At 43.9% G+C, this 26529-nt stretch overlaps 1 protein-coding gene across 8 annotated transcripts in view; it reads right to left on the bottom strand.

The window, feature by feature from the left end:
- The window catches only part of hsf2bp (heat shock transcription factor 2 binding protein), a 127841-nt gene that overhangs the window by 29538 nt on the left and 71774 nt on the right, over nucleotides 1–26529 (bottom strand). For all 8 annotated transcript variants that reach the window (XM_072585804.1, XM_072585812.1, XM_072585805.1 and 5 more), the window contains one exon: nucleotides 12630–12747. In XM_072585804.1, coding sequence (XP_072441905.1) covers nucleotides 12630–12747 — 118 coding nt within the window. The remainder of the gene's footprint in view (nucleotides 1–12629; nucleotides 12748–26529) is intronic.

The raw sequence follows: 26529 nt of genomic DNA, 5'->3' as shown, positions 1-26529 counted from the left end.
ACGCCTTCTCTCATGCACAAGCTGTCTCTCATACGTACACACACACCATACCCACACATGTACTGTCTCACGGGCATATACCCCATTACACTCACACACAGACACACACTCTCTCACTGGCACTCTCACCTCCACACACATACACTCACATGCACACCCTTACTCAGTCTCCCTTGCACGTGTACACACACACACGTATACTTGTCGGGTGAATTTGTAATTGCAGAATTACATTTTATTTTGTTCAAAAACTACATAAATCTGTGCATGATTCTGTAACTCCCTCTTTAAAAACAGAATCAGTCTGACCTAACACTGGGACACAGACTTTACCTTCACACTTTCAATGCATATTATCTGAGCAGAGAAGACACCTGTTGTTAAAAGCCATCTTGAGAATGTAACTTTAAGAAAGTTCTGGGATTTACATATGAAGGAACTGAGACTAATCTGTTCATTCTAAAAAATGAAAGACGTAATCTAAATTAGTTTAATATTACATTCCATGACAGTGCAATCCTGTTACTATAAAGTCTGTGTCTTATGATTCTACTCCACAACCACCTGATGAAGAAGCAGCGCTTCGAATACTCATGATTCCAAATAAACCTGTTGGACTAGAGCCTGGTGTTGTGTGATTTTTAACTTTAGCTTCATCAAAGCCAGTTCTTGGAATGAACAGGACGTCTGGCACTCCTGTTCTTTCTTGCTCCTGTCACTAATTCATCCTTTTGATACAAGTGCATTGTATGTGGGCTGTGACAAGCCAGCGCAGAGTCATTCCCTAGACGAAGTAGACCTACTGAATCTCCCGCTTTTTTTTTCTGAGGTCTAACTCATAGAGTCATAGAGATGTACAGCACGGAAACAGACTTTTCGGTCCAACCCGTCCATGCCGACCAGATATCCCAACCCAATCTAGCACCTAGCCCATATCCCTCCAAACCCTTCCTATTCATATACCCATCCAAATGTCTCTTAAATGTTGCAATTGTACCAGCCTCCATCACATCCTCTGGCAGCTCATTCCATACACGTACCACCCTCTGTGTGAAAAGTTGCCCCTTAGGTCTCTTTTATATCTTTCCCCTCTCATCCTAAACCTATGCCCTCTAGTTCTGGACTCCCCAACCTCAGGGAAAAGAGTTTGCCTATTTACCCTATCCATGCCGCTCATAATTTTGTAAACCTCTATAAGGTCATCCCTCAGCCTCCGACGCACCAGGGAAAACAGCCCCAGCCTGTTCAGCCTCTCCCTTTAGTTCAAATCTTCCAACCCTGGTAACATCCTTGTAACTCTTTTCTGAACCTTTCAAGTTTCACAGCATCTTTCCGATAGGAAGGAGACCAGAATTGCATACAATATTCCAACAGTGGCCTAACCAATGTCCTGTACAGCCGCAACATGACCTCCCAACTCCTGTACTCAATACTCTGACCAATAAAGGAAAGCATATCAAAGCCTTCTTCACTATCCTATCTACCTGCAACTCCACTTTCAAGGATTTATGAACCTGCACTCCAAGGTCTCTTTGTTCAGCAACACTCCCGAGGACCTTACCATTAAGTGTATAAGTCCTGCTAAGATTTGCTTTCCCAAAATACTGCACCTCACATTTATCTGAATTAAACTCCATCTGCCACTTCTCAGCCCATTGGCCCATCTGGTCCAGATCCTGTTGTAATCTGAGGTAACCTTCTTTGCTGTCCACTACACCTCCAATTTTGGTGTCATCTGCAAACTTACTAACTGTACCTCTTATGCTCGCATCCAAATCATTTATGTAAATGATGAAAAGTAGACGACCCAGCACCGATCCTTGTGGCACTCCACTGTCACAGGCCTCCAGTCTGAAAAACAACCCTCCACCACCACCCTCTGTCTTCTATCTTTGAGCCAGTTCTGTATCCAAATGGCTAGTTCTCCCTGTATTCCATGAGATCTAACCTTGCAAATCACCTTCCCATGGGGAACCTTGTCAAACGCCTTACTGAAGTCTACACAGATCACATCTATCACTCTACCCTCTTTGTTACTTCTTCAAAAAATCTCAATCAAGTTTGTGAGACATGATTTCCCATGTACAAAGCCATGTTGACTATCCCTAATCAGCCTTTGCCTTTCCAAATATATGTACAGCCTGTCCCTCAGGATTCGCTCCAACAACCTGTCCATCAACAAGGTCAGGCTCACTGGTCTATAGTTCCCTGGCTTGTCCTTACCACCCTTCTTAAACAGTGGCACCACATTTGCCAACCTCCAGTCTTCTGGCACCTCACATGTGACTATCGATGATACAAATATCTCAGTAAGAGGCCCAGCAATCACTTCTCTAGCTTCCCACAGAGTTCGAGGGTACACCTGATCAGGTCCTGGGGATTTATCCACCTTTACCCGTTTCAAGACATCCAACACTTCCTCCTCTGTAACATGGACATCTTGCAAGATGTCACCAACTACAGCCTATAAATTCCATATCCTTTTCCACAGTAAATACTGATGCAAAATACTCGTTTAGTATTGCTCCCATTTCCGCAGTTCCACACAAAGGCCGCCTTGCTGATCTTTGAGGGGCCCTGTTCTCTCCCTAGTTACCCTTTTGTCCTTAATGTATAACCCTTTGGATTCTCCTTAATTCTATTTGCCAAAGCTATGTCATGTCCCCGTTTTGCCTTCCTGATTTCCCTCTTAAGTATACTCCTATTTCCTTTATACTCTTCTAAAGATTCACTCGATCTATCCTGTCTATACCTGACATATGCTTCCTTCTTTTTCTTAACCAAACCCTCAATTTCTTTAGTCATCCAGCATTCCCTATACCTGCCAGCCTTCCCTTTCACCCTGACAGGAATATACTTTCTCTGGATTCACGTTATCTCATTTCTGAAGGCTTCACATTTTCCAGCCATCCCTTCACTTGCGAACATCTGCCCCCAGTCAGCTTCCGAAAATTCTTGCCTAATACCATCAAACTTGGCCTTTCTCCAACTTAGAACTTTAACTTTTAGATCTGGTCGATCCTTTTCTATTACTACTTTAAACCTAACAGAATAATGGTTGCTGGCCCCAAAGTGCTCCCCCACTGACACCTCAGTCACCTGCCCTGCTTTATTACCCAAGAGTAGGTCAAGTTTTGCACCTCTCTAATAGGTACATCCACATACTGAATCAGAAAATTGTCTTGTACACACTTAAGAAATTCCTCTCCATCTAAACCTTTAGCACTATGGCAGGCCCAGTCTATGTTTGGAAAGTTAAAATCCCCTACCATAACCACCCTATTATTCTTACAGATAGCTGAGGTCTCCTTACAAATTTGTTTCTCAATTTCCCTCTGACTATTAGGGGGTCTATAAGACAAACCTAAGAAAGTTATCATCCCTTTCTTATTTCTCAGTTCCACCCAAATAACTTCCCTGGATGTATTTCTGGGAATATCCTCCCTCAGCACAGCTGTAATGCTATCCCTTTTCAAAAATGCCACTCCCCCTCCTCTCTTGCCTCCCTTTCTATCTTTCCTGTAGCATTTGTATCCTGGAACATTAAGCTGCCAGTCCTGCCCATCCCTGAGCTATGTTTCTGTAATTGCTATGATATCCCAGTCCCATGTTCCTAACCATGCCCTGAGTTCATCTGCCTTCCCTGTTAGGCCGCTTGCATTGAAATAAATGCAATTTAATTTATCAGTCCTCCCTTGTCTCTGCCTGCCCTGACTGTTTGTCTCACTTCTGTTCTCAACTGTACCAGTCTCAGATTGATCTCTTTCCTCACTATCTCCCTGGGTCCCAACACCTCACCTTACTAGTTAAATCCTCCCGAGTTGCTCTAGCAAATTTCCCTGCCAGGATATTAATCCCCTTCCAATTTAGGTGCAAGCCATACTTCTTGTACAGGTCGCTTCTACCCAAAAGAGATTCCAATGATCCAAAAATGTGAATCCTTCTCCTTTACACCAGCTCCTCAGCCATGCATTCATCTGCTCCATCCTCCTATTCCTGCCCTACTAGCTCGTAGCACCAGGAGTAATCCAGATATTACTACTCTCGAGGACCTCCTTTTTAAATTTCTACCTGACTCGCTGTAATCTTGCTTCAGAATCTCAATCTTTTCCCTTCCTATGTCATTGGTTCCAATGTGGACAATGACCTCTTGCTGGTCCCTCTCCTCCTTGAGAACATTCTGCACCCTCTCTGAGACATCTTTGATCCTCGCACCAGGGAAGCAACACACCATTCTGCTTTTTCGCTGCTGACCACAGAAACGTCTGTCTGTACCTCGGACTACAGAATGCCCTAACACAATTGATCTCTTGGAACCCGACGTACCACTTATTGCATTACAGCCAGTCTCAATACCAGAAACTTGGCTGTTTGTGCTACGTTCCCCTGAGAATCCATCACCCCCTACATTTTCCAAAACAGCATACCTGTTTGAAATGCGTATATCCACAAAAGATTCCTGCACTAGCTGCCTACCTCTCTTACCTTTCCTGAAGTTAACCCATCTATGTGACTGTATCTGAGACTTTCCCCCCCTCCCTATAACTACCATACAACACATATTGTTGCTGTTGCAAATCCCTCATTGCTTCTAACTGTCTCTCCAACCGATCCATTCGATCTGATAAGATTCGCAGCCAACAGCATCTATGGCAAATATAATCTGCAGTAAACTCCCACATCTGACAAGAAGTACATATCACTCTATTAAAGGCCATTTTTGCTCCTTCACAATCTACAGACCCAGAAAATAACATTGTCTTATTCTTCCACAAACACTGCCCCAGGTTAAATTAATAGTTATGGCTTATATTTTAAGTTTAATCAAGAGACATATCTCCAAAAACATATAATCAAGAAACAACCCACTCCACTCACTACTGCAAATTCGCTGTAGACCACACTTAAAACAATGATTAACTTTTTGTTGTGAACTTCGCTCAACAGTTCCTCCAAGATCAGTTGTGAATTTCTCTGTTTGTTAATTTTCCCAGATGCACTCCAATATCCAGCGATACATGAATTCAAACAGCAAAGGCAGTAACTGTGCAGGTTCTCTCTCTCTGTCTCCTGCACTGACCTCACCATGTGCTTCCTTTGTCTGTTCTTCTCCCTTTCAAAACTGCTGTTGTTTTGACTTTTTCTTCCCAAAGTTCCAAAACAATGCAACAGCATATAAAACAGTAATTGCTGCTCCTGGCATTCGAGGAAATCACCTCCAGCACCTAAAATACCTCTGAAAAGGTGCAGCTGTTACAGACAGAAATTTTTCCTGTCCTCCATTTTGGATTACCCAATCTCCTGTTTTATTATTTTTCCTGATGTGATTTTGTAGACCTCAATCAGGTACCCCCTCAATGTTTTTTCTCTAATGAAAACAGTCCTAATCTACTCAACCTCTCTTCATAGCTAGCACCTTTCATACCTGGCAAATCCTTGTAAATCTTCTCTGCACCCTCTCCAAAGTGTCCACATCCTTTTGGGAATATGGCAACTAGAACTGTACACAGTATTCTAAATGTGGCCAACACCGTGTACAATTTTAACAGGACCAACCAGCTCTTACACTCAATACCCCGTCTAATGAAGGTAAGCATACCATATGCCTTCTTGCCCACTCTATCCACCTGTGCAGCAACCTTCAGGGTACAACAGACCTGAACTCCCAGATCTCTCTACTAATCACTTTTCCCAAGGCTCTTCAGTTTATAGTATGGTTGGCTCCAGAATTAGACTTCCCAAAATGCATCACCTCACATTTGCCTGGATTGAACTCCATCTGCCACTTCTCTGCCCAACTCTCCAGTCTACCTATACCCTCCTGTATTCTCAGACAGTCCCTTATGCTTTCTGCTACTCCACCAATCTTCATGTCATCTGCAAACTTACTCATCAGATCAACAGTGCCCTCTTCCAGATCATTTATGTATATTACAAACAACAGTGGCCCCAGCACTGATCCCTGTGGAACGCCACTGGTCACCTTTCTCCATTTTGAGAAACTCCCTTCAACTACTACTCTCTGACTCCTGTTGCTCAACCAGTTCTTTATCCACCTAACTAGAACACCCTGTAAACCATGTGACTTCACTTTCTCCATTAGTTTACCATGGGGAAACTTGTCAAACACCTTACTAAAGTCATGTATATGACAGGGTAAAAACAATGACTACAGGTGCTGTATTCCTGATAAGGGCTTTTGCCCGAAACGTCGATTTTACTACTCCTCGGATGCTGCCTGCACTGCTGTGCTCTTCCAGCACCACGAATCCAGAAGCATGTATATGACATCTACAGCCCTTCCTTCATCTAACAACTTGGTCACTTCCTCAAAGAACTCTATTAAAGTTGATAAGGCACGATCTCCCCCGTACAAAACCATGTTGCCTATCACTGACAAGCCCATTCTTCTCCAAATGTAAATAGATTTTATCCTTCAGCACCTTCTCCAGCAACTTTCCCACCACTGATATCAGGCTACTGGTCTGTAGTTACCCGGAATATCCCTACTACCCTTCTTGTGCAGGGAGACAACATGAGCAACCTTCCAGTCCTCCGGCGCCTCACCTGCTTTTAAGAATGCTGCAAAGATATCTGTCAGGGCCCCAGCTGTTTCCTCTCTCACCTCTCTCAGCAACCTGGGATAAATCCCAACTGATCCAGGGGATTTGTCCAACTGAATATCCTTTAGCCTACTCAGCACATCTTCCCTCCTTATATCAATGTGATCTAGAGTAAGTAAACTTCTAGCTTTAATCTACACATTCATTATGTCCCGTTCCTCAGTGAACACTGATGCAAAGTAATCATTGAGAATCTCACCCATTCTCTCAGGTTCAACACATAGCCTTCCTTCCTTATCCTTTAGTGGCCCAATCCCTTCTCCAGTTACACTCTTGCTTCTTATATATGAGTAAAAGGCCTTGGGATTCTCCTTAATTTTGTTCGCTAAAGTTATTTCTTGACTGCTTTTAGCCTGTTTGATTGCTCTGTTAAGACTGGTCCTACTCTCCTGATATTCTGTTCTGTTCTTAGTTGCCTGGACCTTATATACGCTTCTCTTTTCCTCTTGGCTAGTCATAGAGTCACAGAGATGTACAGCATGGAAACAGACCCTTCAACCCAACCCATCCATGCCGACCAGATATCCCAACCCAATCTAGTCCCACCTGCTAGCACCCAGGCCATATCCCTCCAAACCCTTCCTATTCATATACCCATCCAAATGCCTCTTAAATGTTGCAATTGTACCAGCCTCCACCACATCCACTAACAGCTCATTCCATACACGTACCACCCTCTGCATGAAAAGGTTGCCTCTTAGGTCTCTTTCATATCTATCCCCTCTCACCCTAAACCTATGCCCTCTAGTTCTGGACTCCCCGACCCCAGGGAAAAGACTTTGTCTATTTATCCTATCCATGCCGCTCATAATTTTGTAAACCTCCATAGGGTCACCCCTCAGCCTCCGACGCTCCAGGGAAAACAGCCCCAGCCTGTTCAGTTTCTCCTTGTAGCTCAAATCTTCCAACCCTGGCAACATCCTTGTAAATCTTTTCTGAACCCTTTCAAGTTTCACAACATATTTCCGATAGGAAGGAGACCAGAATTGCACGCAATATTCCAACAGTGGCCTAACCAATGTCCTGTACAGCCGCAACATGACCTCCTAACTCCTGTACTCAATACTCTGACTAATAAAGGAAAGCATACCAAACACCTTCTTCACTATCCTATCGATCTGCGACTCCACTTTCAAGGAGCTGTGAACCTGCACTCCAAGGTCTCTTTGTTCAGCAACACTCCCTAGGACCTTACCATTAAGTGTATAAGTCCTGCTAAGATTTGCTTTCCCAAAATGCAGCACCTCGCATTTATCTGAATTAAACTACATCTGCCATTTCTCAGCCCATTGGCCCATCTGGTCCAGATCCTGTTGTAATCTAAGGTAATCCTCCTCGCTGTCCACTGCACCTCCAATTTTGGTGTCATCTGCAAACTTACTAACTGTACCTCTTATGCTCACATCCAAATCATTTATGTAAATGACAAAAAGTAGAGGACCCAGCACCGATCCTTGTGGTACTCCACTGGTCACAGGCCTCCAGTCTGAAAAACAACCCTCCACCACCACCCTCTGTATTCTACCTTTGAGCCAGTTCTGTATCCAAATGGCTAGTTCTCCCTGTATTCCATGAGATCTAATCTTGCGAATCAGTATCCCATGGGGAACCTTGTTGAACGCCTTACTGAAGTCCATGTAGACCACATCTACTGCTCTATCCTCATTAATCCTCTTTGTTACTTCTTCAAAAAACTCAATCAAGTTTGTGAGACATGATTTCCAACACATAAAGCCATGTTGACTATCCCTAATCAGTCCTTGCCTTTTCAATTACATGTATATCCTGTCCCTCAGGATTCCCTCCAACAACTTGCCCACCGCTGAGGTCAGGCTCACTGGTCTATAGTTCCCTGGCTTGTCCTTACCGCCCTTTTAAACAGTGGCACCACATTTGCCAACCTCCAGTCTTCCGGCACCTCACGTGACTAATGATGATACAAATATCTAAGAGGCCCAGCAATCACTTCTCTAGCTTCTCACAGAATTCTTGGGTACACCTGATCTGGTCGTGGGGAATTGTCCATCTTTACCTGTTTCAAGACATCCAGCAGTCCCTCCTCCGTAATGTGGACATTTTGAAAGGTGTCACCATCTATTTCCCTACAGCCTGTATTTTCCATATCCTTTTCCACAGTAAATACTGATGCAAAATACTCGTTTAGTATCTTCCCAATTTTCTGCAGCTCCACACAAAGGCCGCCTTGCTAATTTTTGAGGGATCCTATTCTCTCCCTAGTTCCCCTTTTGTCCTTAATGTATTTGTAAAAACCCTTTGGATTCTCCTTAATTCCATTTGCCAAGGCTATCTCATGTCCCCTTTTTGCCCTCCTGATTTCCCTCTTAAGTATACTCCTACTTCCTTTATACTCCTCTAAGGATTCACTCGATCTATCCTACCTTACATATGCTTCCTTCTTTTTCTTAACCAACCATTTCTCCTGCCATCCACAGTTCACGTTTCTTGCTTTTCCTATCCCTTGTTTTCAAAGGGATATGCCTATGCTGCACTATCTTCAACCTATCTTTGAAAGTCTCCCACATATTAAATGTGGACTTTCCTTCAAATAGCTGCTCCCAATCTACATTTCCCATCTCCTTCAGAATATTGATATAATTAACCTTGGCCCAGTTTAGTACTCTTCCCTTAGGACCACTCTCATCTTTGTCTACGAGTATTCTAAAACTTACAGAATTGTGGTCACTGTTCCCAAAGAAATCCCCCACTGCAACATCTACCACCTGGCTTGGCTCATTCCTCAACAGCAGTTCCAACACAGTCCTTTCCCTCGTCAGACTATTGACATACTGCTCTAGAAAACTTTCCTGGACGCTCCTTACAAATTATGGCCCATCCAGACCTCTGACACTAAGTGTATCCCAGTCAATGTTGGGAAAACTAAAATCTCCCATCACCACCACCCTGTTGCCTCTACATCTTTCCATAATCTGTTTACCTATTTGTCCTTCTACCTCACGCTCACTGTTGGGAGGCCTGTAATACAGCCCCACCAATGTAACCACACTCTTCTTATTTCTCAGCTCTACCCATAATGCCTCAGTGCTCAAGCCCTCCATCGTGTCCTTCTTTATCACAGCCGTGATATTATCCCTGACCAGCAATGCAACTCTTCCCCCCTTTTTACTTCCTTCCCTGTCCTGTCTGAAACATCTATATCTATTTAGTTGCCAATCATGCCCTTCCTTCAACCAAGTCTCTGTGATCGCAATAACATCATACTCCCAGGCACCAATCCAAGCCCTGAGTTCATCTGCCTTAACCACTATACTCCTTGCATTAAAGCATACGTACTTCAGGCTGCCAGTTCTTTCGCGTTCATCTGCTCTCTGCCTACTCTTCCCTTTATTAATGCTAACTTCATGATCCTTTCAGTCTCTAGTTTCCACCTCACTGTTTACTAGTCTTCTCTTCTGGTTCCCAGCACCCTGCCACATTAGTTTAAAACCTCCTCATGTTGATCTTTAAAGGGCCTTAATCCCTTCCTAGTTACTCTTTTGCCCTTAATGTACATAAAGAATCTCTTTGGAATCTCCTTAACTCTATTTGCCAAAGCTATCTCATGTCCCCTTTTCACCACCCTCATTTCCCTCTTAAGTATACTCCTTCTGCCCTTATACTATTCTAGAGATTCATTCAATCCCAGTATTATGCCTCCTTCTGTTTCTTGACAGAAGCCTCAATTTCTCTACTGATCCAGCACTTCCTGCACCGACCAGCCTTGCCATTCTGTCTTTGAACTCTTGTTATCAAATTTTTAAAGCCCTCCCACTTTCCAACTATCCCTTTGTGCTTCAGATTTCTGAAGCCTTTCCTCATTTAGAACATAATCTATGTTTCACTTCTTCTGACCAAAGTGCATAACCTCATACTTTGCCACATTGTATTCCATTTGCTACTTCATTGTCCACTTGCTGAGCATGTTCAGTTCCTTCTGTAGGTAAAAACAATGACTGCAGATGCTGGAAACCAGATTAGAGCTTTTTTTTCTCACTTATCTCTCCACCCTTCAGGCTCTCTGCCTGTATTCCTGATGAAGGGCTTTTGCCCAAAACATCGATTTTACTGCTGCTCGGATGCTGCCTGAACTGCTGTGCTTTTCCAACACCACTCTAATCTAGACTCCAGTTCCTTCTGTAGCCTCCCTGCTTCCTTCCATTTATGTTTGTGTCATCTGTGAACTGAGTGACAATGCCCTTATTTCTCTGTCCACATTATTAATGTGGAACATGAATAATTTTTGTCCCAACACTGACCCCTGTGGAACTCCACTAGACACCGGCTGCCATCCTGAAAAAGACCCCTTTATCCCTACTCTCTGCCTTCTTTCAGTCAGCCAATCCTCTATTCACGCCAGTTACTGACCCCTAAAACCAGTACCAATGATGCACCTTTGGACTGTGATCGGATTGGACTTTCCCGGTAATGTGATTGCAAGTTTGGAAGGGAGGGGACAGGAAAACAATAGACAGCCTATTTTGAGAAGTGTCTCTGACACATTGCTACCACTACAGAAGTTTCTTATAGGCAGTTGGAGACTTGATCATTGCACAAAAGTGGTATCCAATTAAACTGATCATGACCTCAATTATATTTGATGTTGGGGGGGTGGTCGGTGAACAAACACATTTCCGCTAGCAGAGCGGCCCGATTATTGCATGTGAAGGCTGCCATCTATGTGGAAGAGGTCTCCCTGTGGCTGGTGGGGAACCACTGGTGCTGACTGGTGGCATGGTGCCTCACAGCACCAGGGACCCAGGTTCTATTCCAGTCTTGAGTGACTGTCTGTGTGGAGTTTGCACATTTTCCCCGTGTTTGCGTGGGTTTGCTCCAGTGTCCTCCCACATTCCAGAGATGTGCAGGTCAGGTGAATTGACCATGCTAAATTGCCCATAGGTGCATTAGTCAGAAGGAGATAGGTCTGGGTGGGTTGTTCTTCAGAGGGTCGGTGTGGACTTGTTGGGCCGAAGGGCCTATTTCCACACTGTAGGGAATCTAATCTAATCATACTGATCTATGCCTCATTGATAGATCCACAGTCAGAAAAGGCCAAATTCAAATTAATTCCTTAAAAGAAATTTCCCTCTGAATTAACAGCATTGGCCCTTGTAATCTTAATTTTAAATACATAGATCTGAAGGTGCCTCCATACTGAAACACTCATATGACACCCAACTGCTCGCAGCAGCTCTCATCTCTCTCAGTAGGGCTGCCAAGGTGGCCCTCCAATTAGGCTGGTAGCACTGGGACTGCTTTCAATCTGTTGGAACACTGCCATTAAGTGTAAACTTGGGATCCCCAACTGGTCCTGAAGCGTGTGTGATAATCCACCCCAATAAATATTCCATCTTTAATTTGTGGTTGGCTTAACATCCTGGTGTTTGCAATCAATGCCCTCATTAATAAAAACTTGGAAAGCTTCTGCTTTACTAAGTGTTCTGTTAAATATTCTACCATCTTCAAAGATATATGCACTATTTAGCTTGAATTATCTGATAATTCTTCTTGTTAAAATGTATTACCTCACATCTTTCCACATTAAATTTCATCTGCCATGAACCCTCTCATTCTGCCAGCTAATACTTTTTTCCAGTCTATCATTATACTCCTCAATGATTACTACACTTTGGAACTTCATGGGATCTATATGTTCACAAAATTGTGACTTGTACCCACAGTACCAAGTTATTAGTTGAACAAATGCTTCACTAAGCAGAACTTCAAACACACTGCAGAAGCAGGGAAGATTGAGAAGAACCTGAGCCTTGGTGTTGCCTGATTAGAACATCAAGAATATTCATCACTAGGAAGCACTGTACAGCTTTTCCAGAAAGTTATAACTCAGATTCAGTTGCATTCAGGAAGACACTTAATATTTGAAGAATAAAGGAACCCTTTCATGATAGATAATCTTATTTTTATTGCTATGGAAGTCAATTCAAGTAGGTTTATGCAAAATAGTAGATCAGATCCTGACCCAACACTCACACTTTCAGCTTGGTGCATAGACCTGCCTTCATTTCTGCCAGGAGCTGTAACAGTGTTTCCAAAAGAATTTGAGAAGAATTAACCAAGAACTCCCGACCAGAGGCCACAGCAGCCACATCTGTAATTAACAAAAAGATCGTAAATAATTTCAAAAAGTCACCACAAATGAAAGATTGGATTTTCATCCATGGAGATATACTATCACAAGTAAATTGAAAGTGCACTCCCATGTTAATGATCTGACTGTAACTGTCAATCTGACTTTAATATTGTCAAGATGGAAGAATAATATCAAAATCATGCTTCGATATGGCTTTTAGTTTGATTAGGAAAGGAAGTAAATTAAGCAATGAGCGTACCAACTGGAAAGGCACGCGGCCACTTTTGAGGGCGCAAAACTAGTACAATGATAATTCAATTAAGTTGTTGGTAGAAGTTCAATTTGGCAGAGAACTTTAAATTTTAATGAGCTATATTGATGTGCTGTCAAAAAGTGGGAAAAGGAAGCTAGGAAAGCCTCATAGGAAAAGATGCAGGCTAATGAAAGGAACAGGCATTGGCACTGAGTAGCATATCTAATGGGGGAGGGGCACAGAAACATGGAAAATAGGAACAGTAGTAGCCCCCCATCTAGGGCGGCACGGTGGCACAGTGGTTAGCACTGCTGCCTCGCAGCGCCGGAGATCCGGGTTCAATTCCCGCCTCAGGCGACTGACTGTGTGGAGTTTGCACGTTCTCCCCGTGTCTGCGTGGGTTTCCTCCGGGTGCTCCGGTTTCCTCCCACAGTCCAAAGATGTGCAGGTCAGGTGAATTGGCCATGCTAAATTGCCCGTAGTGTTAGGTCAGGGGTAGATGTAGATGTAGGGGTATGGGTGGGTTACGCTTCGGCGGGCGCGGTGTGGACTTGTTGGGCCGAAGGGCCTGTTTCCACACTGTAAGTAATCTAATCTAATCTAATCTAAATTGCCCGTAGTGTTAGGTAAGGGGTAAATGTAGGTGTAGGGGTATGGGTGGGTTGTGCTTCTGCAGGTGCGTGTGGACTTGTTGGGCCAAAGGGCCTGTTTCCACACTGTAAGTAATCTAATCTAGTAACCCATTTGGCCTTTTGAGCCTACTCCAGCATTCATTATGACCATGGCCGATCATTCAGTTCAATAGTCAATTTCTGCTTCTCCCCCATATCCTTTGATCCCTTTTGCCCCAAATGTTATATTCAATTCCTTCTTGAAATCACATCATATTTTGGCTTTGATTGCTTTCGGTGGTAGCGAATTCCATAGGCACACCATTCTCTGGGTGAAGAAATCTCTCTCCTCATCTGAGTCGTAAATGGTTTTCCCTATATTCTTAAAACTTTGAACTCTGGTTTGGACACCGCTGCCATCAGGAACATCCTTCCCACATCAACAGTGCCCACTAACTCAGCTTGTCCAAATCACACTAAAGCATCTCTGCATTCCCCTAGCTCACTCGCCCACTCAGCTCCATGTCATCTCCAACTTTGGAGATATTACATTTAGTTCCCGCATCCAAAACATTAGTACACACTTTGTGAATAGCTGGTGCCCTAGCACTGATCCCTGTGATATCCTATTAATCAAGGCATGCCATTCGGAAAAAGACTCATTTATTCCTATGCAGCTTCATCTTTAATTGCAGCGAGGGCAGAGAGAACGAGGACTGCCGGGAAGGTGAGCAAACTGTTTCAAAAGCTTCACCTGGGAGTTTGTGGCCTCCATTTTAATGGCCACATAGGCAGAGAGAATGAGGACCAGGGGGCTGCTGGGAAGTCCGTGGCTTCATTTTAATTGCAGCAAGGGTGGAGAGGGCAAGGACCAGGGGGCTGGCGGGAAGGTACACAAACCATTTTAAAAGTTGCTATATTTGGGCAGTGGCTGAACCGAAGACTCTACCCGTGTAGTGTCTCCCACCCGCCCTCCTCCTCTAACCAAAAAAAATAAACTTTGTGGTGTGTTGATAAGATAATGATTCTGGGAAGTTAAGGTAAGTTGGTTAAAAAAACTTCTCTTTCCTTTCTCATAACTTTAGCCTCAACTAAGATTAAAAATGGCAGGAGATCTCAGACCTGTGTTATGCTCCTCTTGCTCAATGTGGGAGCTCAGGGACACAGCTGGTGTCCCTGGCCCCTTCACGTGCAAGAAATGTGTCCAGTTGCAGCTGTTGTTTGACTGCATGATGGCTCTGGAGCTGTAGATGGACTCACTTTGGAGCATACGCGATACTGAGGGGGTCATGGATAGCATGTTTAGTGAATTGGTCACACCACAGATTAGGATTACTGAGGGAGAAAGGGAATGGGTGACCAAAAGGCAGAGAAAGAGCAAGAAGGCAGTGCAGATGTCCCCCGCTGTCATCTCCTTCCAAAACAGGTATACCGTTTTGGATACTGTTGGAGGAGATGGCTCACCAGGGGAAGGCAGCAGTAGCCAGGTTCATGGCACCGCAGCTGACTCTGCTGTACAGAAGGGCAGGAGAAAGTGGCGGGAAAGGCTATAGTCATAGGGGATTCAATTGTAAAGGGAGTAGATAGGTGTTTCTGTGGTCGAAAACAAGACACCTGAATGGTATGTTGCCTTCAAAGTGCATGGATCAGGGATGTCTCGGATCAATTGCAGAAAATTCTCAGGAGGAAGGGTGAACAGCCAGTTGTCATGGTTCATGTGGGCATCAATGATATAGGTTAAAAAAAACAAGGTGAAGTCCTACACGAAGAACTTAGGGAGTTAGGAACCAAGTTAAATGGTAGGGCCTCAGAGGTAATAATCTCAGGATTGCTACCAATACCACATGCTAGTCAGAGTAGGAATGATAGAATATTCAGAATGAATGCTTAGCTTGAGAGATAGAGGTACAAATATGTAGAGAGATCATAGGAAGATGTAAGAGCAATAGGGTGGCAGTGATAGGAGATTTTAACTTGCCCAAAATTGACTGGGATTCACTCAGTGTTAGAGCAGAATTTGGAAGGAGCATTCAGGAGGGTTTTCTAGAGCAGTATGCAAGTAGTCCAACTCGTGAAGGGGCCATACTGGACCTGTGTTAGGCAATGAGCCTGGCCAGGTGATTGAAGTTTCAGTGGAAGATTACTTTGGGAATAGTGATCACAATTCCATAAGTTTTAGGATACTCATGGATAAAGACAAGAGTGGTCCTAAAGGAAGAGTGCTAAATTGTGGAAGGCCAACTATACCAAAATTCGGCAGGAGTGGGGAATCTAGATTAGGAGCAACTGTTTGAAGGTACATCCACATTCGATATGTGGGAAGCTTTTAAAGTGAGGTAGATTAGAGTTCAGGAGAGATATGTTCTTATGGAAATGAGGGATAGAAATGGCAAGATTAGGGAACCATGGATGACAGGTGAAACTGTGAGACTAGCTCAGAGGAAAAAGGAAGCGTACATAGGTCTAAGCAATTGCTGTCAGACAAAGCTTTGGAAGAATATTGGGAATGTAGGACCAACCTGAAATGAGGAATGGAGAGGGCTAAAAGAGGTCATGAGATATCCTTAGCAAGCACGGTTAAGGAAAACCCCATAGCCTTTTATTCCTTCACAAGTCCCCAGTTCTGGATAGGATCTATCCCAGGTTACTAGGGGACACAAGAGAGGAAATAGCTGGGGCTTTAACAGGTATCTTTGCAGCATCCTTGAAAACAGGGGAGGTCCCAGAGGACTGGGGAATTACTACTGTTGTCCCCGATTTTAAGGGTAGCAGAGATAATCCAGGTAATTACAGAACTGTGAGCTTTACATCAGTGGTAGGGAAGCTACTGGAGAAGATTCTGAGGGATAGGATGTATACTCATTTGGAAGAAAATGGGCTTATCAGTGATAGGCAGCATAGTTTGTGCAGGGAAGGTCATGTCTTACAAACCTAATAGAATTCTTTGAAGAGGTGACAAAGTTGATTGATGAGGGAAAGGATGTAAATGTTACACACATGGACTTTAGTACGACGTTTGATAAGGTTCCCCAAATTCCTCCCCATCTAAGCTCTAAACACTATGGTAGGCCTGGTCTATGTTTGCAAAGTTGAAATACCCTAAGTTACAATGCTATAATTTTTGTAGCTATCTGTGATCTCCCTACTTAATTGCTCCTCAATTTCCTGCTGACTCTTGTGATGGCCCTGTGATGAGTCAGCTGAGTTTCTGGTCAATTGTAACCCCAAGGATGTTGACAGGTGGTGATTAGGTTGTCTCATTTTGGAGACGGTCATTGGTTAGTGCAAGATTGGCCCATGTTTGAAAGACACAAAATGGCCAACAAGGGTTAAATGAATTAAACAGCCTGCTTCAGCATTTAAGCGAAACTTAATGGTACCTTTGAACAAGCTAAATAGGAGACCCTACAAGTGACTTTCCAAGATGCTAAGAGGATATCTAAGGATAAGACACAAGTTCATTAAAATACGACATATGATTGATTCTAGCCTCATTAAAGAAAGGATGTTGTCCCATTCGTTAGCATCACCAGTTTGAACAAGGGGTGTAAATCTCAACCCATAAACCAGTCAGCCTAACTCATTAAACAGCTATGAAACAACAGCCAAGGTTATTTTGTAGTAATCAGTTATTTCTTTGACGTTATTCACAATATTAAGAAATAGGTTTTCGTTAAAGATTCTTCAGATAATCATAGAAATAGATTTCAAAATAATTATAGATACATATATAACTAAAGTATAATAGAAGCATTAGGGAATAAACATTTAAATCTAGATGTAAATGTTAACTAGACCCAGGCCTGGCATGTCCTGAATGAAATAGATTGTTCATAACTTATTAATTAAAAAGTACAACTAACTTGATATTGGGAAATTAATACTACTACTCTTACAGTAGCTAGTTCAAATCAACTGTCTTTTGTATTTTTTAAATTTATAATTGGGACAGTAAATAACAGAATTTCATAGAGATAGCACATGGTCCACAATGAATAACAGAATTCAAGCAGTCCTTAGAGATAAGCAAGTCTGGGACAGACTTGAAAGAGTATAACCAGTAATTTTGGAATGTGAATTAATAGGATGCATAGAAAGATCCCAAGGCCCAGCGATTTCAATGTCTATTAAACAGCATGAGATCATGGGAACGTGGGGCTGTCCATAGGAATACCCATCATTGATTATGTGTTTCACAGGATTGGGGTGCATGGAATAAGGGGGGGAAGGACACAATGACCATGCTGTATGCGATTACAGTAATACAAAATGTATAAAACTGCTGTATTTCACTGTAAAAATCAGATTGCATCATTGATGTCGCTTCCAATCTGAGCTGTAGAAGGGAACGATTGAGTTCTCATGTTGAAGCCAGATTCTGGGAAGATCTTTTGGCCCTCTCCCTTCAGTAACCAATTTTTGCTTGAATAAAAATCTGCCACTTGCCTGAATCTTGCCTTCCTCCTTGGTCTTTGTTCCTGATTGGAGTTTTCGCTCCTACAGATTGGCGAGGCAGCCAGGAACCTCTGCTTAAAGCTGACATACCTTGGGCAATGACTTGGGTGAGTATATTTATTTACCACAATTTTATATGGCGTGGCACTCACTGTCAGTCAGGGCAAAGAAAAACGTTTTTAATTGGTGTGAGCAGGAGTAGACAGAATTATATGTGCGGTGGTAGGAAGTCAAGATTAGAGTGGTGCTGGAAAAGCACGCAGGTCAGGCAGCATCCAAGGAGCAGGAAAATTGACGTTTTGGGCAGGAGCCTTGGTGGTGGTAGGGAAAGCGAGTAGAAAAGAGATGCGATGGGTATGTGAAAAAGAGTGAGGCAGAGTGCCTCAGGTGTGAAAGGAAACATGAAAAAAGATTAATAAGAGTTTGAAAATCCTCAAGCAAAAACAAAACTATAAATAGAAGCAGCAGACTTAGCTGGGAGGGAGTCCAGGAGAATGGCAGAAAAGAACTGGGAAGAAACCCACTGGTGTCCAGACCAGTCTGTTCTGTAGACAGTGTTTAGAAAAAACAAAGTACTAATTAAAGACATGACAGAGGATGGTTGGAATTGTGAGGAAACTGGTAGCTAGATCAGCAGAAAGAAAAGGGACCAAAGGATTAATCATCCTTGTGGCTCTGTTTAAGCAGAATGCCAAAAAGGCACACAAACCAAGCTAAAATAGCTGCAGTGTTCATAAGTTAGAAAGAGAGAGAGGGAGACGGCTTTATGTGCTAGGTAAAAACAAGGGCTGCAGATGCTGGAAACTAGAGTCTAGATTATAGTGTTGCTGCAAAAGCACAGCAGGTCAGGCAGCATCCGAGGAACAGGAAAATCGACGTTTTTGGGCAAAAGCCCTTCATCAGGCTTTTTGTGCTAGTTCACTGAATCTTGCATAAATGTTAATTCTTTGTGGTCTGGTTTGAATGCACCTTTGTTGATGGTTACTTAATGTTGTCTTGGAACAAACTTGGTTAGAGACAAAAATACTGCAAATGCTGGAATCCAAAACAGACAGGTGGGAGGCTGGAAGAACACAGTAAGCCAGGCACCATCAGGAGGTGGAGAAGGCAACGTTTTGGGTGTAACCCTTCTTTAGGACAAGCTCTGGCTTGTGGGATGCTACTCAGGTAAAATGGCTCCGGTCATGATGGGACAACACTCAGATGTTTAGCCATCCAATATGCTACCTGGGCACTAACATCATCCTCCTCATGGACACAACTGGGGAAGGTGATATTACAGTCCCCACATAGTATAGTCCAGCTATTGGAAGCTGGCAAACTGACAGGTGTTATAGACAGCGAGCCAAATGGGAAGCCGCACTGTTGTCAGAAGACAAGCACACTGAAGTGGTTAAAGATAATAGAGAACCCAGCAAGCTTTGTGAATCAGGAAGGAGAGACACGTGATTGTATCACCCACATAAAACAGAAGAAAAGAGGCAGTGTTGAAGAGCCATTAAAGAGGCCAGATGTGAAATCCATGTTTGTAGGTAGAGCACAGAAGTGTTAGGATGGTAAGTCCCATACAGGATGGCCCATGGTTAATTTGCAAATAGAGCTTTGGGCAGGAGGAAGGATAGAAGGATGTCACTCTGCCCAGACAGCTGAACTAAAAGCATTTATTTCTGTCTTATAGTTAGGGAGAGGACAAAGTGACAGAGGACACCACATTGACTGGGACAACACATCCATCCTAGGGCAGGCCAAACAGAGACACACACAGGAATTCCTAGAGGCCTGGCATTCTAACTAAACTCCATCAATAAACACATGGATTTAGATCCCATTGACCATCCTCTGAGAAGATCAACCAGAACTGATATCACCCACCTTAAGAGACCAAGACACATAAATAGAAATCGGGACAGAACACCAGTGCTTCACCGGAGGCTCACTGACGATGTTACCTAGCATGGTGACGAAATGTCTATAAACAATCCTTCCAGCTCAGCGAGCAAATGTACAACCTGAGCTACAAATCTCAAAAATCACAGAGGACAAAAGGTTAACATCTACAGACAGTAGATATGCCTTCATAATGGCATGGGAAAGACAAGATTAAGTTACCTCAAGTGGTAGTATAATTCAACATGAGACCCTAGTCAAGGATGTAGTGGCTGCAGCAATTGAACCAAAAGAGGCAGGAGTAAATAAAGTAAAAGCATGCAGTAAGATTCAGACACCAGAGCAGAGAGGGAATGACTACACAGACAGTGCAGTAAAAGCAATGCTAGAACATGCAGTGATAATGATGGCAGCTGTGAGAGAGCAAGAGGCCAAAATGATGAATGGAACATTTTTACTTTACAAGCTGCAGCTAGCGCACAGGAAAAAAGCAGAATGGATTAAAGACAGGGCAGTGTTAGGAGCAGATGATATTTGGAAAAAAGAAGGTAGCTCCCACACCGTGCTAACAGACTGTATGCAATGTTTTCCATGGATTAGCACACATAGGGAGGGATAAAATGATACAACTAAAATCTAACTGTTGGTGATGGAAAGAATTGGGAAGAGATACAGCCAAATTTTGCCAGAGGTGCACTGCATATGCACAGCCAGAATCAGAACAAGGAATTCAAGGAATTAAAATTAAAATGACCCAACAGCCCTGTCCATGGAAACAAAGAACAAAGAAAATTACAGCACAGGAATAGGCACTTCGGCCCTCCAAGCCTGCGCTGATCCAAATCCATTATCTCAACCTGTCACCTATTTCCTAAGAATTTGTACCCCTCTGCTCCCTGCCCATTCATGTATCTGTCTAGATACATCTTAAATGACACTATTGCGTCTGCCTCCACCACCTCCGCTGGCAACACGTTCCAGGCACCCACCATCCTCTGCGTGAAGAACTTTCCACACATATCTCCTTTAAACTTTTCCCCTCTCACCTTGAACTCGTGACCCTTAGTAATTGAGACATCCACTCTGGGAAAAAGTTTCTTGCTATCGATCCCGTACGTATCTCCCAATATTTTGTAGACATCGATCAGGTCCCTCCTCAATATCTGCCTTTCTAATGAAAATAATCCTAATCGACTCAACCTCTCTTCATACCTGGCATCCTCCATACCTGGCAAAATCCTGGAGAACCACCCCAGCACCCTCTCCAAAGCATTCACATTCTTTTGGTAACGTGGCAACCAGAACTGTACACAGTATTCTAAATATGACCGAACCAAAGTCCGATACAACGGTAACAACACTTGCACTCAGTACTTTGCCTGATGAAAGAAAGCTTGCCGTATGCATTCTTGACCACTCTATCGACCTGTGATGCCACCTTCAGGGTACGGTGGACCTCAACGCCCAGATCTCTCTGTACATCAACTTTCCCCAGGGTTTTTCCATTTACCATATAGTTTGCTCTTGAATTGGATCTTCCAAAATGCATCACCTCGCATTTGCCTGGATTGAATTCCACCTGCCATTTCTCTGTCCAACTCTCCAATCTATCTATACTCTGCTACATTCTCTGACAGTTCCCTTCACTATATGCTACTTCTCCAACCTTAGTGTCATCTGCAAACTTGCTAATCAGACCACCTATAGCCTCCTTCAGATCATTTAGATATATCACAAACAACAGTGGTCCCAACATTGCGCCCAGTGGAACACCACTAGTCACTTTTCTCCAGTTCGAGAAACTCCTTTCCACTACTACTCGCTGTCTCCTGTTGCCCAGCCAGTTCTCTATCTACCTAACTAGTACACCCTGGACCCCATGCGACTTCATTTTTTTCTATCAGCCTACCATGGGGAACCTTATCAAACACCTTACTGAAGTCCATGTATATGACATCTACAGCCTCTCCCTCATCAATCAACTTTGCAACTTCTTCAAAGATATGGAGGCTGGTACAATTGCAACATTTACAAAGGCATCTGGATGGGTATATGAATAGGAAGGGTTTGGAGAGATATGGGCTGGGTGCTGGCAGGTGGGACTAGATTGGGTTGGGATGTCTGGTCGGTATGGACGGGTTGGACCGAATGGTCTGTTTCCATGCTGTACATCTCTGACTCTAAGTTGGCAAGACATGACCCTCCCTGCATAAAACCATGTTGCCTATCACTGATAAGCCCATTTTTTCCCCAAATGTAAATAGATCCTATCCCTCAGTGTCTTTTCCAGCAGCTTCTCTACCACTGACAGCAGGCTCTTAGGTCTATAGTTACATAGATTGTCTCTGCTACCTTTCTTAAAAAATGGGACATTAGCAATTCTCAAAGGACCTCACCCATGTTCAAGGGGGCTGCAAAGATATCTGTTAAGGTCCCAGCTAGATTAGATTAATTACAGTGTGGAAACAGGCCCTTTGGCCCAACAAGTCCACACCGAACCGCCGAAGAGCAACCAACCCAGACCCATTCCCATACATCTAACACTACAGGCAATTTAGCATGGCCAATTCCCCTGACCTGCACATTTTTGGACTGTGGGAGGAAACCGGAGCACCTGGATGAAACCCACGCAGACACAGGTAGAATGTGCAAACTCCACGTGGACAGTTGCCTGAGGCGGGAATTGAACCTGGGTCTCTGGCGCTGTGAGGAAGCAGTGCTAACCACTGTGCCGCTATTTCCTCCCTTGCTTCCCTCTCAGTAACCTGGGACAAATCCCATCTGAACCTGGGGTCTTGTCCACCTTAATGCCTTTTAGAATACCCAACACTTCCTCATTCCTTATGCCGACTTGACCTAGAGTAATCAAACATCTATCCCTAATCTCAACATCCATCAGGGGCAACATGGTGGCTCAGTGGTTAGCACTGCTGCCTCACAGCATCAGGGTCCCAGGTTCGATTCCAGCCTCGGAAGGTTATGAGTCATAGGGGTTAACAATGGTCAGCACTACACCTCACAGTGCCAGGGACCCAGGTTCGATTCCAACCTTGGGCGACCGTCTGTGTGGAGTTTGCACACAGGCGACTGCCTGTGTCTGTGTGTGTTTCCTCTGGGTACTCCGATTTCCTCCCATAGTCCAAAGATGTGCAGGTCAAGTGAATTGGCCATGCTACATTACCCATAGTTGTAGGTACGTTAGTCAGAGGGAAATGGGTCTGGTTGGGTTACTCTTCAGAGGGTCAGTGTGGACTTGTTGGGCCGAAGGGCCTGTTTCCACTCTGTAGGGAATCTAACCTAATAATTCTGTAAAGATAAGTGGCCGGTTAGAAGATTGGACAAAATATAGCACGGTGGTTGGCACTGCTGCCTCACAGTGCTAGAGACCCGGGTTTAATTCCCACCTTGGTCAACTGTCTGTGTGGAATTTGCACATTCTCCCCGTGTCTGCGTGGGTTTCCTCCGGTTTCCTCCCACAGTCCAAAAATGTGCAGGTCAGGTGAATTGGCCCCGCTATTGCCGATGTTAGATGTATGGGAGTGGGATGTACGCTAGTGTTAGATGTATGGGAATGGGTCTGGGTGGGTTGCTCTTCGAAGGGTCGGAGTTATCTAATCTAATCATGCCCCTCTCCTCGGTGAATATCGAAGTAAAGTACTCATAAAGAATCTCACCTATTTTCTGTGATTCTATGCATATCTTTCCTCCTTTGTCCTTGAGTGGGCCAACCCTTTCTCTAGTTACCCTCTTCCAACTTATCTACAAATAAAAGGCTGTTTGCTCAAGATAGTTCATGACCAATTTTAGCCCTCTTAATTCCTTGTTTCTAGTTTCCCGATGTTCTTCCAAAGCTTCACCTGACTCAGTTGCCTAGATCTTATGTCTGCTTTCTTTTTCCTGGTCCATGGGAACACATTCAAGTGTGCTTTATAGGACCACTCCCACAAAGCAGGGCGGCACGATGGACAGTGGTTAGCACTGCTGCCTCACAGCGCCAGAGACCTGGGTTCAATTTCCGCCTCGGGCGACTGACTGTGTGGAGTTTGCACATTCTCCCCGTGTCTGTGTGGGTTTCCTCAGGGTGCTTCGGTTTCCTTCCATAGTCGCGAAGATGTGCAGGTCAGGTGAATTGGCCATGTTAAATTGCCCATAGTGTTAGATGAAGGGGTAAATGTAGGGAAATAGATCTGTGTGGGTTGCTCTTCGGAGGGTTGGTGTGGACTTGTTGGGCCGAAGGGCCTGTTTCCACACTGTAAGTAATCTAATCAAGGTCAGAATAAGAAATTCTGTCTGGTTGACCAATTGACCAGATGGGTAGACGTTTTCACAAAGAAAATTGTACTGTAACCATGATGGTAAAAATATTGGCAGCTGAAATAATACCTAGGTGGGGGGTGCCCTACAACTAGACTCAGACCAAGGGACCCACCTCACAGGCAAGTGCGGGAAGGAAGCATGGAAACTCTTATGAATAACACAAAAGTATCAGATCCCCTACCACCTAGAGAGTTCAGGAATGATAGAGAGAATGAGTAAAATGCTGAAAAATGTTCTGACCAAGGCAATTATAGAAGGGGTTAAATGGACCCATTCCCTACGAGCCATTTGAATGGCCCAAATAGCATTGTCTTTAAGGGCCACTGGGCTAACAGCATTTGAGCTCATGATGGGACGAGCAATGACACTCCCCTAGGACCTCATCATGGGGGGTGCAGAACTGACTAACAACAAGGGACAAGTCTTGGATTACATGATATTCCTCTGTAAACATTTACACACGCTTCATGGACAGGCAAGAGACCAGTAGCTTGTCAAGAACTAAGGCTGTAGATTAAGGGAACAACTGGGTTTTCAAGTCGAGATCAGATTTGGGGAGGACCTTTTGGCTCTCTTCCTGCATTCACCAATTGTAGCTTGGATAAAAATCTGTTACTTGCCTTAATCCTGCCTGCTTCCTGAATCGGTAGGGAGCAGATTACACCCTTACACCTAGCATTTGTGCAGTGCCAATGTTACTTGCCACTTGACAGCTCAAGCCTGGATACTGTCCACATCTTGTTGCATTTGAACATTGATTGCTTCAGTATCTGAGGCGTCGCGAATGGTGCTGAACATTGTGCAATTGTTGGTGAACATCCCCACCTCCAACTTTAGGGAAGGCCATTTATGAAACAGCTGAACATGATTGGGTCTAGGACAATACTTTGAGGAATTCCTGCAGAGATGTCCTGAAGCTGAGATGACTGACCTCCAACAGCCATGACCATCTTTCTATGTGCTAGGCATGACCCTAACCAGCTGAGAGTTTGCTCCTTGATACCCACTGATTCTAGTTTTGTTTGGGCTCCTTGATCTGAGCCCTAAAGTCAAGGATTGTCACTCTCACCTCACCTCAAATTCAGTGTGTAAGATTATGAGGGTATGGGCAGGGTGAATAGGTAGCGTGGTTGAGGTGTCAAACATAGGAGGGCCCAGTTTTACATTAAGGGGCAGGAGATTCAGAGGGCATTTAGGGAAAAAATACTTTTTCACTCAGCAAGTAGAGAGAATTTGGAATGCACTGCCTGGGAAGGTAGTGGAGGCTGGAAACCTTACAATCTTTAAAAAAATATCTGGATAAGCATTTCAAATATCATAACATTCAAGGATATGGGACAAGTGTGGGAAATATTTAGTGGCAGTTATGTCAGTGTGGACTCGATGGGCCAAAGGGCCATTTCTGTGCTGTATGAATCTATGATTGCTGCAAATACTTCAGCCTTCTCTTTTATGCACTTCTGTGTTGTGCTACTTTATCATCGAAGATGGGGATATTTGTGGTGCCTCTTCCTCCAATGAGTTGTCTAATTGTCCATTATTATTCACAACTGGATGTGGCAGGACTGCAGAGCTTAGATCTGATTTGTTAGTTGCAGGATCACATAGCTCCATTTATAACTTGCTGCTTATGCTGTTTCGCATGCCAGTAGCCCTGTTTGGTAGCTTCACCAGGTTGACATCTCATTTACAGGTTTGTCTGGTACTACTCCTGGCATACCCTCCTGCACTCTTCATTGAACTTCGGTTAATTGTCAGGCTTGATGGCAATGTCTGAGTGGGGGATATACCAGGCCTTGAGGTTTTGGGTACAATTCTGCTGCTGTTGGTGACCCACAGTGCCTCAGGGATGCCAGGGTTTTAGTTGCTAGATCTGATCAAAGTCTGTCTTATTTAGCATTGTTATAGTGCCACACAAAACCATGGAGAGTATTCTCCAAGTGAATACTGGACTTTGTCTCCACAATGACTGCAGTGATCATTGTTACTGATACCGTTATGGACAGATACATCTGCATCCAGCAGATTGGTAAGGATAACATCAAGTATGCTTTTCCCTCTCGTTGGTTCGCTCGCTACCTGCTGCAAAGCCAGTCTAGCAGCTATGTCCTTTAGGACCCGACCAGCTCAATCAGTACATAGAACATGGAACACAGAACAGTAAAGCATAGGAATGGGCCCTTCAGCCCACGATGTTGTGCCGAACATGATGCCAAATTAAACGAATCCCTTCTGCCTGCCCTTGGTCCATGTTCCTCTAATCCTTGTATGTTTATG

The sequence above is a fragment of the Chiloscyllium punctatum genome, chromosome 15, assembly GCF_047496795.1.
Source record: "Chiloscyllium punctatum isolate Juve2018m chromosome 15, sChiPun1.3, whole genome shotgun sequence".
NCBI lineage: Eukaryota > Metazoa > Chordata > Chondrichthyes > Orectolobiformes > Hemiscylliidae > Chiloscyllium > Chiloscyllium punctatum.
This window is presented reverse-complemented; position numbering and strand designations above follow the sequence as displayed.